This window comes from Larimichthys crocea, unplaced genomic scaffold (genome assembly GCF_000972845.2).
Source record: "Larimichthys crocea isolate SSNF unplaced genomic scaffold, L_crocea_2.0 scaffold148, whole genome shotgun sequence".
Classification (NCBI taxonomy): Eukaryota; Metazoa; Chordata; class Actinopteri; family Sciaenidae; genus Larimichthys; species Larimichthys crocea.
The window spans coordinates 1,237,752-1,251,538 of NW_020852030.1; the positions used below are offsets into that span (position 1 = coordinate 1,237,752).

The 13,787-nt window shown below is 49.6% G+C and overlaps 1 protein-coding gene and 1 long non-coding RNA gene across 6 annotated transcripts in view; one reads left to right on the forward strand and one right to left on the reverse strand.

Annotated features, from left to right (window-relative positions):
* Positions 1 to 6,850, reverse strand: part of LOC113744746 (uncharacterized) — a 31,066-nt gene extending 24,216 nt beyond the window's left edge. Inside the window, exon 1 of the long non-coding RNA XR_003461795.1 lies at positions 6,767 to 6,850. This is a non-coding gene — a long non-coding RNA (uncharacterized LOC113744746). The remainder of the gene's footprint in view (positions 1 to 6,766) is intronic.
* On the forward strand, positions 6,756 to 13,348 carry ccdc135 (coiled-coil domain containing 135). 5 transcript variants are annotated; one of them, XM_027275654.1, is made up of 18 exons: positions 6,756 to 6,859; positions 7,240 to 7,340; positions 7,466 to 7,631; positions 7,714 to 7,839; positions 8,016 to 8,213; positions 8,292 to 8,435; positions 8,516 to 8,737; positions 8,866 to 9,000; positions 9,265 to 9,334; positions 9,800 to 9,925; positions 10,004 to 10,132; positions 10,727 to 10,947; positions 11,069 to 11,287; positions 11,425 to 11,535; positions 12,124 to 12,234; positions 12,379 to 12,573; positions 12,919 to 13,058; positions 13,169 to 13,348. In XM_027275654.1, exons 2-18 carry the CDS (start codon positions 7,240 to 7,242, stop codon positions 13,257 to 13,259), a joined length of 2,505 nt encoding a protein of 834 aa, XP_027131455.1. In that variant the 5' UTR covers positions 6,756 to 6,859; the 3' UTR covers positions 13,260 to 13,348. The 5 variants fall into 5 exon arrangements, with proteins under 5 accessions (XP_027131455.1, XP_027131459.1, XP_027131456.1 ...); XM_027275658.1 differs by having other exon boundaries at positions 10,727 to 10,929; XM_027275655.1 differs by having other exon boundaries at positions 8,519 to 8,737.
* The last annotated feature ends 439 nt before the right edge of the window (positions 13,349 to 13,787 follow it).

A 13,787-nucleotide genomic window follows, 5' to 3' on the forward strand; every position in this document is an offset into this window, starting at 1 on the left:
CACTGACCCTGAGAAACAGTCAACAGACGCACAACAGACTGACCCTGCGAAAGCAGGCAACAGCACGGCCACCTGAACTGACCCTGGAGAAACAGTCAACAGACGCACTGGACACCCTGAGAAACAGTCAACAGACGCACTGACCCCCACGCCCCACCTCACACCCCCCCCCTGAGAACACAGGCCCACGCACTGAACCCTGAGAACATCTCAAACAGACGCATGACTGACCCTGAGAAAACAGTCAACAGACGCACTGACTGCCTGAGAAACACAGTCAACCGACCGCACTGAATGACCCTGCCTGTACGGCTGCAAACAGGAAACTGTGACAGAAGGAGACAAACGAAGAGTTGACAGAAACTATGACGACGGTTTACACAGAATTCTGTGTTCAGCTTTTATTGGTCATGCACGTAGTGAGAATCAGTCATGATCTTATTCATGATTTTATTCATGATCTTATTCATGATCTTATTCATGATCTTATTCATGATCTTATTCATGATCTTATTCATGATTTTATTCATGATCTTATTCATGATTTTATTCATGATCTTATTCATGATCTTATTCATGATCTTATTCATGATTTTATTTAGAATCGTTACAAATTTCAGGGCGTCTCCGTAACCATGGTAACTATTGGTGCCAGACAGAGACGGAGTCGTTATTTCCACATGTAGCAGAACATGAGACGAGTCACAAGACAGACAGACAGACAGACAGCACAAAGGACAAAGAGACAGACGACAGGCAGACAGCAGAACGACAGGCAGGCAGACAGACCGACAGACAGGCAGACAGACAGACAGACAGGCACGACAGACAGCAGGCAGGCAGACAGGAGGCAGACAGACACAGAGAACAGAAGACAGACAGACAGAACAGACAGACAGACAGACCGACAGACAGACAGGCAGAAGACACAGAGACAGACAGACAGGCAGACAGAGAGAAGACAGACAGACAGCCAAAGAGACAGACAGGACAGACAGACAGACCGACAGACAGACCGAAACAGACAGGACGCACCGTTAATGTGTTGTCCCCCCTCCCTCCCTCCACGGTACGCATCCTACGTCCTCACGTCGTCGCCTTGCTGTTACCATGAGACGGAGTAACAGTTGACAGTGAGCCGTCGGTTGAGCAGTTCACTGGACAGGAAACAACCGGTGAGTGCACCTGAGTGACGTCATTATTATTAACCGTCAACCTACCGGGATTCACCCATCGACCTGTTATAGAGTAACTCATTTCCTCTGTGATAGAGAGCTGTGCGTAAGTGTGTGTGGTGTTTCGTGTGTGTGTTGTTTCTGTGTGTGTTTGTGTGTGTGTGTGTTTCTGTGTGGTGTGTGTGTTTCTGTGTGTGTGTGTTTCTCTGTGTGTGTGTGTGTGTGTGTTTCTGTGTGTGTGTGTGTGTTTCTGTGTGTGTTTCTGTGTGTGTTTGTGTGTGTGTGTGTTGTGTGTGTGTGTGTGTGTGCGTGTGTTTCTGTGTGTGTTTTGTGGTGTGTTTGTGTGTGTGTGTGTGTGTGTGTTCGTGTGTGTGTGTGTGTGTGTGTATACACCTCATATCAAAGATGGGGACTGTGCTGAGTCAGGCAAGTGAGGACCGAGTGAGAGGTGAAGAGGATGATGATGGCAGAGAGACGACGAAGCTGGAGGAGACTCTCAGTGACCTGTGAGCATCCAGGACTTCTAACACACACACACACACACACACACACACACACAACACACACCACACACACACACAGTTGACGATCAGCATCAGGCTGTATAATTATAATACCTGTCTTCACCTGCTGTCCTTCACCAGCCCACCCGGAAGAAGAGAAGAGGACTGTCCGAGTCCTACGGGTCAACTCCCCCGACGAGGTCCGAGTGCTGGCCATCGCTGAGAGCTTCCAGCGTCAGTATTCATACTTGTACCCCGACCGCAAGCGCTGCTGCTCTGCCCTGTCAACGAGTGTGGCGTGAAGGTGAACAGCGAACGTCCAGCTCGACACACCACGACGTTTACACCGAGTCATTCTAACACCTTTGCTCTTTCTCCATGCTCAGAAGTCGTGCCCACAGTCTCGCCCACCCAAATTCACCCTGGCCTACACCTGGGAGGCTGCCGCTCATTGGCTAACTTCCTGTCTGGACCCTTTGGGCCGCCCGTGGACCCGGTCAGGACCCCCACACCGAACGAGATCATTTAAATACGTGTTCGTAATCACCAATGAGGCAATGCTATTATTTCAGAGACTGAAAGTACTGACTGTGGACTTGGACCTGTTTTTCAGACAAAAAAACAAAAATAACCAAAAAAAAACAAAACACTGTGTGCGACGCTGACCGTGTGTGGTTTTGTGTCCTAGCCCTGTCACCTGTTGTCCTCCACCTCGGTGCTCCGGCGTCAGAGAGCCACGTGTTTCGAATCTGCCACCCTGCTGTGCAGCCTGCTGCTCGGCGCCGACTACAACGCCTACTGCGTCAGCGCTACGCCGTCAGAGAGATGTGTCTGCTGGACCAGAGCCAGCAGGAGTGCCCCCCTACTGGCCGAGGAGGAGGGCAGGGTAGCGAGCGCATGACAGTTGGTGGGACGATGTTCAGTCACAGTTTTGAACGCGTTGTGTTTGTGCGTGCAGAGCGTGATCTCCGAGCAGGAGCCTCAGGACAACAAATACACCGTGAGGCCTCCGATGGAGCTGGACAGTCGCTTCCCGCGCAGCAAGAGAAGAAGAAACAGGAGGCTGAAGCTGCGTTGCTTCTGAAACAAAAAAACTACAGGGTAACAGACACACAGAGGGCAAAGACCATCAGACATGAATCATCAGCTCGACATCCAACCTTCCGTGTCTTCACCATCAGCAGAGCAGCAGCGACCCGCCGGACGACCCGTTGCGCGGGACTCCGGGTGCACTGCTGGGTTCTGGTTGCTGTCAGGGGTCGGAGCGTCCAGGGAGACTTCTTCATCGACCCGCTGACGTGGGAAAAGCTACACGACCAAAGACGACAACTTCCTGGGCGTGGAGAGCGCGTGGAACAATCTCAACTACTACGTCAACCTGCAGGGTGAACAAAACAGCTGCAAGGTGAGTCCACGACGCTCCAGATTGTATTTACTGTTTACTGCCACAGACTGGACTGCAATCTGTGTTTGTGTGGGTGTGTTGTGTGTGTTTGTGTTTGTGGTTGTGTGTGTGCGTGTGTGTGGTAGACATGGTGTTCGACCTGGAGGATTTAAAGACAGGGAGCCCTTGTACGGCGCAGTCAGCAAAATCAGCTGATTCTCGAAGCATCGAGGGAAACGAGGAAATGACAGTGAGCAAATCAATGACGACCAGGTGTGTGGGTTTTTTTCCAAATACCTTGGTGTGTTGTGCGCGTGTGTGTGTGTGTGTGTGTGTGTGCGTGTGTGTGTGTGTGTTATCACAGCCTGACAGATCTTCGTCCTCTGTGCAAGAGAGCATCGACCCTGGACCTGGCCCTGGACCTCCACTCAGATTGGGGCTGTTTGATTTTCATGGGGTTTAGATAAAAAACTATTTAAGAAACACTCAGTGATGAAAGGACAAACATTGAGCTCTTTGTCCTTCGTTTGTGTTTTGAAAAGGGGAAGTGCGGCCCCGGGTTTTAAGGATGCCGCACATCGGGTCGGTCCAATCAGCATCTCGCAGAGAGGTACGGCAACTCCACTTGAACACAGTTTGTTTTGGGTTTTGTTTGTCAAAGATTTCACAGGGTCAAGCTAGTTGATGTGGAGTGAATTCCCATCATTCAGACAAAGAGTCCAACCGAACCGAGATGAGATCAAGCCTGATACGTAGACGTGTTCATTCACGTGGGCTCCATGGTTAGTTGAATAAATGGTTCAAGAACTGCACATCATGACTCCAATATCAGGAAGAGAATGTGGATCAGGAACCGATGAAGCTCCGGTTCTTGAACCGGTTCAGTTCGACAATAATCATCTGTTTAATAGGAATAAAGCTGCTTCCTGGTTCAGCTGACCACGACCAGCTACGGATTTAATGTCTGTCCACACAGTCGTACTTGGAGCGGTGAATATTTTCTGATGCTCCACAAACTGCCGCCTCTCTTTTTTTTTTTTCTCATGCAGATCTGGAGACCCGTTACCCAGAAGGCCAGAGGGTGACCCCTACAGGAGGGCAAAGGTGGAGCGTTTGCACCGTGGATCTCAGAAGGCCTCGTCACACGAGCTGACGACATACCAAGACCTGGACTGTGAGTGATCACGAGATGGTAAACATGGGCTTTTGTTGGACATGTAATGTGTATGTGTGTGTGTGTTGTGTGTGTTGTAGGTACTGAGGTCGTCATGGTGAAGGGGTGGTATCACACAGAAAGCCACCTGGAGCAGAGGGAGGTCAACAAGGTCGACAACGTCACCACAGAACGCTTCAACGAGGAAAGTTTCAAACTTTTATGTAAATTCGCTTTCTGGTGCTGCCCAAGCTAAAAACATCACCTCTTTGCCAGCTCCTGTTCTGGCAGACACCGGCTCGCCTCCCTGTCAACAATCCCCCCAACACTGTAACCCTCAGTGTTGGGGGGATTTTTGTCAGCAGTTTACTTCACTGTCCATCATTCAACTCTGAATCACAGAGAGTTGAGGCGGAGCAGCCGGAGGACATCAGAGGGAAACCAGAAACACTTTCCTCCATAAAATATGATCCAGTTTCACCAGAATCAGTGAAATAGTTGCTGCTGTGTGGACTTAGTGCCGTAAGCGTTACGTACTTTCTCCCGACCCGGAAGCCCAAAGTTACATAGAGTGAGAACAGACGTACGAATGACAGAGACACCTTCACCTGATCACAGGTCAGGTGGACACCTGATTCACAGGTCAGTGTGGATCAGCTGATCACAGGTCAGAGTGGGTCAACAGGAGGTCACAGCGGTACGATCCTCAGAGGAAATTACATAAAGTTGATTTATTTGCTGCAGACTGCAGAGAACAGCCATGAAAACAAGCAAACGGAGAGCTAGAGGTTTAAATGTGCCGCAGCTTCTCTTTCCTGGTTGTCAGCGTTTGTCTCGCTCCGTTCACAGGTACACGTCCCTGAGCAAAGACAGCAGCACGACTGAAGTTCCGTTCTTTACTCGCGTCGACGGGCCTGGTGCGGAGGGTGGATTCACCGTTTGACATGACGGAGATGTTTGAGGGCCGGAGCGCTTCCTCTACTACCGGCCGCCGTCTTCAGACACGCAACGCGTTGCCAAACCAGATGTTGACAACCATCAGGTCGAGGAACTGATCAGGGTCAAAACCAAGAAATGCAAGCATATTACTGTAGATGACATCACTTCACTGAGAGTGCCAGGGTGATTGATTCATCTGTTTGTGTGTGTGTTGTGGTGTGTGTTTGTGTGTGCAAACAGAAATGGTGGAGCATTTCCAAGGAAACACGTCCAAACCAGCCAACGAAGACGTGGCCGTGCGAGTGTTCACAGTGGGGTTCTCCAATGCCGCATCGATTTGACCTATCACTAGAGGATTACAGTTTTCCCCTTCAAAGAGGACCTTCTCTTACCGCGAGAGCCAACAGGGGCGGAAGGGCGGGGCTTTTACTCCCGACATGTGTCTCCAGCTCCAGGTTCAGATGACAAACACATAACAGGTGCACAGCCTTTCAAAATAAAGGTTATATAGTGCTACTGGTATCACACTGTAACATTTGTGTGTTGTGGTGTGTTGTGTGTGTGTGTGTGTGTGTGTTGGGTTCAGGAGGACCCAACGAGAAGCCTCTCCACACTCTGGCTCTGCAAAAGATGATGGTGTGACTGATGAGGAGAAGGATGGAGGTATCCCTCCAAATCAAAGAGTCCATATTGTAGGTAACCCACGTCCAGCTCGGCGTCGTCTTTCAGCCTTTTATTTCCCCAAGCTCCACCAACCACTAAAAGTCAGTCCACATTTACTCTTGGTCCGGCGGCTTCTTGTGCGCTCACTCTCTCCTTTTCTTCTTAGCTTCCTCCGTCAGCGTCCTCTTCACTCTCGTCTCCTCTGCCATTATGTCCATAGAGACTGTTGAGATTGCTTGACCAGCTTTGGTTCGGGCACGACACCGGCTCTGTGCCCCAGGCCTGTAACCTCTTCTTCTCTTCTTCTTCTTCTTCTTTCTTCTTCTTCTTCTTCTTCTTCTTCTTCTTCTTCTTCTTCCCGGTGATCCAAAACGCCGTCGTACAAATGCTTACCACTGACCCTGAGAAACAGTCAACAGACGCACTGACCCTGAGAAACAGTCAACAGACGCACTGACTGACCCTGAGAAACAGTCAACAGACGCACTGACTGACCCTGAGAAACAGTCAACAGACGCACTGACCCTGAGAAACAGTCAACAGACGCACTGACTGACCCTGCCTGACGGCTGCAAACAGGAAACTGTGACATGAAGGAGACAAACGAAGAGTTGACAGAAACTATGACGACGGTTTACACAGAATTCTGTGTTCAGCTTTTATTGGTCATGCACGTAGTGAGAATCAGTCATGATCTTATTCATGATTTTATTCATGATCTTATTCATGATCTTATTCATGATCTTATTCATGATTTTATTTAGAATCGTTACAAAGTTTCAGGGCGTCTCCGTAACCATGGTAACTATTGGTGCCAGAAGAGACGGAGTCGTTATTTCACACATGTAGCAGAGAACATGAGACGAGTTCACAAGACAGACAGACAGACAGACAGACAGCACCGTTAATGTGTTGTCCCCCCTCCTCCCTCCACGGTACGCATCCTTACGTCATCACGTCGTCGCCTTGCTGTTACCATGGAGACGGAGTAACAGTTGACAGTGAGCCGTCGGTGAGCAGTTCACTGGACAGGAAACAGACGGTGAGTGCACCTGAGTGACGTCATTATTATTAACGTCAACTTACCGGTGACTTCACCCATCGACATGTTATAGAGTAACGTCATTTCCTCTGTGAATAGAGCTGTGCGTAACGTGTGTGTGTTTCTGTGTGTGCGTGTGTGTGTGTGTGTTTCTGTGTGTGTGTGTGTGTTTCTGTGTGTGCTTCTGTGTGTGTTTCTGTGTGTGTTTGTGTGTGTGTGCGTGTGTTTCTGTGTGTGTGTATGTGTGTGTTTCTCTGTGTGTGTGTGTGTTTCTGTGTGTTTGTGTGTGTGTTTGTGTGTGTGTTTGTGTGTGTGTGTGTGTGTGTTTCTCTGTGTGTGTGTGTGTGTGTGTGTGTGTGTGTGTATACACTCTATCAAAGATGGAGACTGTGCTGGAGTCAGGCAGTGAGGACCGAGTGAGAGGTGAAGAGGATGATGATGGCAGAGAGACGACGAAGCTGGAGGAGACTCTCAGTGACCTGTGAGCATCCAGGACTTCTAAACACACACACACACACACACACACACACACACACACACACAGTTGACGATCAGCATCAGGCTGTATAATTATAATACCTGTCTTCACCTGCTGTCCTTCACCAGCCCACCCAGGAAGAAGGCAGAGGACTGTCCCGAGTCCTACAGGGTCAACTCCCCCGACGAGGTCCGAGTGCTGGCCATCGCTGAGAGCTTCCAGCGTCAGTATTCATACTTGTACCCCGACCGCAAGCCGCTGCTGCTCTGCCCTGTCAACGAGTGTGGCGTGAAGGTAACAGCGAACTGTCCAGCTCGACACACCACGACGTTACACCGAGTCATTCTAACACCTTTGCTCTTTACTCCATGCTCAGAAGTTCGTGTCCACGAGTCTCCGACCCACACCAAATGTCTACCCTGAGCTCTACACCTGGGAGGGCTGCGCCTCATTTGTGGCTAACTTCCTGTCTCTGGACCCTTTGGAGCCGCCCGTGGACCCGGTCAGGAAGCCCCCACACCAGAACAGAGATCATTTAAAATACGTGTCGTAATCACAATGAGGCCAACTGGCTATTAATTAATACAGAAGTACCTGAAAAAGCTAACTGGACTGTGGACTTGGACCTGTGTTCTTTTCAGTGTGTGCGACGCTGACCGTGTGTGTTTTGTGTCCTAGCCCTGTCACCTGTTGTCCTCCACCTCGGTGCTCCGGCGTCAGAGAGCCACGTGTTTCGAATCTGCCACCCTGCTGTGCAGCCTGCTGCTCGGCGCCGACTACAACGCCTACTGCGTCAGCGGCTACGCCGTCAGAGAGATGTGTCTGCTGGACCAGAGCCAGCAGGAGTGCCCCCTACTGGCCGAGGAGGAGGGCAGGGTAGGCGAGCGATCAGACAGTTGGTGGACAGATGTTCAGGTCACAGTTTTGAACGCGTGTCTGTGTTTGTGCGTGCAGAGCGTGATCTCCGAGCAGGAGCCTCAGGACAACAAATACACCGTGAGGCCTCCGATGGAGCTGGACAGTCGCTTCCTCGCGCAGCAAGAGAAGAAGAAACAGGAGGCTGAAGCTGCGTTGCTTCTGAAACAAAAACTACAGGAGGTAACAGAACACAGAGGGCAAAGACAATCAGACATTGAATCATCAGCTCGACATCAAACCTTCCGTGTCTTCACCATCAGCAGAGCGAGCAGCGACCCGCCGACGACCCGTTGCGAGGACTCCGGGTGCACTGCTGGGTTCTGGTGCTGTCAGGGAGTTGGAGCGTCCAGGAGAACTTCTTCATCGACCCGCTGACGGGGAAAAGCTACACGACCAAAGACGACAACTTCCTGGGCGTGGAGAGCGCGTGGAACAATCTCAACTACTACGTCAACCTGCAGGAGTGCAACAACAGCTGCAAGGTGAGTCCACGACAGCTCCAGATGTGATTTACTGTTTACTGCCACAGACTGGACTGCAATCTGTGTGTGTGTGTGTGTGTGTGTGTGTGTTTGTGTGTGTGTGTGTGTGTGTGCGTGTGTGTGTGTAGGACATGGTGTTCGACCTGGAGGATTTAAAGACATGGGAGCCGCTCTTGTACGGCGCAGTCAGCAAAAATCAGCTGATTCTCGAAGCATCGGAGGGAAACGAGGAAATGACAGTGAGCAAAGTCAATGACGACAAGGTGTGTGGGTTTTTTTCCAAATACCGTGTGTGTGTGTGTGCGCGTGTGTGTGTGTGTGTGTGTGCGTGTGTGTGTGTGTGTATCACAGCCTGACAGATCTTCGTCCTCTGTGCAAGAGAGCATCGGACCTGGACCTGGACCTGGACCTCCACTCAGAGTTGGGGCTGTTTGATTTTATGGGGTTTAAGAAAACTATTTAAAGAAACACTCAGTGATAGAAAGGACAAACATTGAGCTCTTTGTCCTTCGTTTGTGTTTTGAAAGGAGGAAGAGCGGCCCCGGGTTTTAAGGATGCCGACATCCTGGGTCGGTCCAATCAGCATCTCGCAGAGAGGTACGGCAACTCCACTTGAACACAGTTTGTTTGTCAAAAGATCTCACAGGGTCACAGCTAGATTGATGTGGAGATGAATTCCCATCATGTAACTGAAAACCTGTTGAACAGTGGAGGGGTTCAGACAAAGAGTCCAACAGAACCGAGATGAGATCAGCCTGATACGTAGACGCGTTCATTCACGTGGTGCGTCCATGGTTAGTTGAATAAATGGTTCAAGAACTGCAATCATGACTCCAATATCAGGAAGAGAAATGTGGATCAGGACCAGATGAGCTCCGGTTCTTGAACCGGTTCAGTCGACAATAAATCATCTGTTTAATAGGAAATAAAGCTGCTTCCTGTGAGCTGACCACGACCAGCCTACGGATTTTAATGTCTGTCACACAGTCGTACTTGGAGCGGTGAATATTTTCTGATGCTCCACAAACTGCCGCCTCTCTTTTTTTTTTTTTTCTCATGCAGATCTGGAGACCCGTTACCCAGAAGGCCAGAGGGTGACCCGCTACAGGAGGGCAAAGCTGGAGCGGTTTGCACCGTGGATCTCAGAAGGCCTCGTCACACGACTGACGACATACAAAGACCTGGACTGTGAGTGATCACAAGATGGTAAACATGGGGCTTTTGTTGGACATGTAATGTGTATGTGTGTGTGTGTGTGTGTTGTAGGTACTGAGGTCGTCATGGTGAAGGAGTGGTATCAGCACAGAAAAGACCACCTGGAGCAGAGGGAGGTCAACAAGGTCGACAACGTCACCACAGAACGCTTCAAAGACGGAAGAAGTTTCAAACTTTTATGTAAATCTGCTTTCTGGTGCTGCCCAGCTAAAACCTCACCTCTTTGCACAGCTCCTGTTCTGGCATGACACCGGCTCCGCTCCCTGTCAACAATCCCCCCAACGCTGTAACCCTCAGTGTTGGGGGGGATTGTTGTCAGCAGTTTACTTCACTGTCCATCATAAACTCTGTAAATCACAGAGAGTTGAGGCGGAGCAGCCGGAGGACATCAGAGGGAAAACCAGAAAACATTTCCTCCATAAAATATGATCCAGTTTCACCAGAATCAGTGAAATAGTTGCTGCTGTGTGACTTAGTGCCGTAAAGCGTTACGTACTTCTCCCGACCCGGAGCCCAAAGTTACATAGAGTGAGAACAGACGTACGAATGACAGAGACACCGTTCAGCTGATCACAGGTCAGTGTGGATCAGCTGATCACAGGTCAGAGTGGGTCAACAGGAGGTCACAGACGGTAGATCATCAGAGGAAAGTTACATAAAGTTGATTTAATTTGCTGCAGACTGCAGAGAACAGCCATGAAAACAAGCAAACGGAGAGTAGAGTTTAAATGTGCCGAGCTTCTCTTCCTGTCTGTCAGCGTTTGTCTCGCTCAGTTCACAGGTACACGTCCCTGAGCAAAGACAGCCAGCACGACATGAAGTTCAGTTCTACTCGCGTCGACGGCCTGGTGCGGAGGGTGGATTCACCGTTTGACATGACGGAGATGTTTGAGGGCCGGAGCGACTTCCTCTACTACCGGCACGCCGTCTTCAAGACACGCAACGCGTTGCCAAGACCAGATGTGGACAACCATCAGGTCGAGGAACTGATCAGGGTCAAAACCAAGAAATGCAAAGCATATACTGTAGATGACATCACTTCACTGAGAGTGCCAGGGTGATTGATTCATCTGTTTGTGTGTGTGTTGTGGTGTGTGTTGTGGTGTGTGCAAACAGAAACTGGTGGAGCATTTCCACAGGAACACGTCCAAACCAGCCAACGAAGACGTGGCCGTGCGAGTGTTCACAGTGGGGTTCCAATGCCGCATCGATTTGACCTATCACTTAGAGGATTACCAGTTTTCCCCTTCAAAGAGGACCTTCATCTTACCGCGAGAGCCAACAGAGAGGCGGAAGGGCGAGGGCTTTACTCCCGACATGGTCTCCAGCTTCCAGGTTCAGATGACAAACACATAACAGGATGCACAGCCTTTCAAAATAAAGGTCTCTATAGCTGCTACTGGTATCACACAGTAACATTTGTGTGTGTGTGTGTGTGTGTGTGTGTGTGTGTGTGTGTGTGTTGGGTTCAGGAGGACCCAACTGAGAAGCCTCTCCACACTCTGGCTCTGCATAAGATGATGGTGGACCTGATGAAGGAGAAGGAGGAGGTATCCCTCCAAATCAAAGAGTCCATATGTGAGGTAACCACGTCTTCAGACAGCAGCAGTCAGCCCAGAACCAGACCCAGCAGCAGCTGATCTCACTGCCTAGTCCAGCAGCAGTCAGCCCAGCTCGGCGTCTGTCTTTCAGCCTTTTATTTCACCAAGCTCTCACCAACCACTAAAAGTCAGTCCCACATTTACTCTTGTCCGGCGGCTTCTTGCTCGCTCACTCTCTCCTTTTCTCTTCTTAGCTTCCTCCGTCAGCGTCCTCTTCACTCTCGTCTCCTCTGCCATTATGTCCATAGAGACTGTTGAGATTGCTTGCCCAGCTTTGGTTCTGGCACGACACCGGCTCTGTGCCCCAGGCCTGGAAACCTCTTCTTCTTCTTCTTCTTCTTCTTCTTCTTCTTCTTCTTCTTCTTCCCGGTGATCCAAAACGCCGTCGTACAAATGCTTACACTCCCACTGTAGCACATCTAACAAACTGAGCTAACAGCAGCTACAGCCGGCGCAGTTTACTTCACTGTCCATCAGGAAACTCAGAGATACATTGTGATTTTTTTGCTTTTACTGAAGTTTAATGTTTGTTTGATGTTAATATTTCTTCCACCACTTTTGTGTGAGCAGACGAAGGCCATTGTGGAGTGCAGGAGGCAGGAAGAGAAACATGTTCAGCTTTACTACTCACCATGGACGACAACAGGCGCCGCCGAGGCCCGCAGACGGAGACAGGAAATGGTAGCACAAATACAGAAACCCAAACCAAGCCTCATGAAAATGATTATTTCCAATTAGGAAGCCATTATGTCAAGACCTCCACCTCAAATGTCAAAATTCAGCAGTGTATTGTACAGACCAACGCACCTTCTTCTGTCCTCGCAGGAGCGTCAGGCTTTGGAGGAGCAGAAGTGGCTGCAGGAGATGGAGACGGACATCATGGCTCCCTTCCTGATCGGGCAGAACAACACAATGAATCTGACTGGCGCGGAGGCCAAGAGGTTCTACCAGGACAGTCTGGACAAGTATAAAGAGAAACTGGTCAACCAAGTCACCTTCATCCACAGTCGCTTCATTACGGTTCGTAAACGAGTTTCAGGAACTCATATTCAACATTAAATCCCATTCAAACATTAAGTCCCACATCTGTCTGGACAAACTGTCCGTACTCTCGTTAGTGTTTATGGAGAGCAGGTCACTAACTGATGTGTATCCAACCAGCACTTAGATTTCAATTCAACTCACTGAATAATCAAACACAGAAAGCAAAGAGAAGTGACCCCAGCACTGAGCCCTGGGGCACGCCTGTGTGCTGTTATTGTGTATGTTTAGAGTTTATACAGCCACAGAAAGAGTCTCTGCATGAGAACCTGCTCAACAATGACGCCTTGTGGAGACGCTGACATGTTTTGAATCTGTGTTTAGGAAACAAATAACCTACAGAAGAAGCAGGAGTGGTACCAGAAGAACCAGCTGAACATGACGGCCCAGCAGGAGGAAGAGTACCAAACCTACTGCGCTGAGAAAATGCTGCAAATACAAGTGGCCAAGAAACGCCTCAGCATGTCAGTCCAACCAAAACCGGCCAACAGCTTAATTTAGTTTGTAACATCTTTAAATCAAATAACGATGCTCGCTGGCACTGTAGATGATTATTTATGTTTGTTTGTTTCAGGCACAAAGAAGCAGCTCCTAAAAAGATTGATGATTTTATTCAGAAGCTGAGAGCAGACCCTCGACTGAAGCCTCACCTGCCTCCTTTATAAACACATACAAAGTACATTCAGGATATTTCTACTGCATTCAAAGTACAAAATAAAATAAATACAAGAAGGAAATACTGAATCATAGTTTGTTTGATCCAAGCTGCAACCTCCCTGTCTGAAGTGAAGCCAACACAGGAAGTACCAAAAACTGCACTTCCTCTTCTCGTCCACTTGAGGCTGTCTGCGGGGACGTCACAGAGACTACGTCCAGGTTTTAGACAGTCTGCGGGGACGTCACAGAGACTACGTCCAGGCAGTAGCTCAGTCCATAGGGACTTGGCTGGGGAACCGGAGGGTGGCCGGTTCAAGTCCAAAAGCTGGAGAGGTGCCAGTCCACCTCCTGGGCACTGCTGAGGTGCCCCTGAGCAAGGCACTGATCCCCCCCAACTGCTCTCAGGGACTCAGGGGAGATGCCCATCACTCCACCATCTCTGTCCACATTGCATGTCTATGAGCCCTGTACTGCACGTGTGTGTCTGTAAAACATAGAAAAAGTAATAAAGTGTCTGTAAGTATAATGTAAAACCT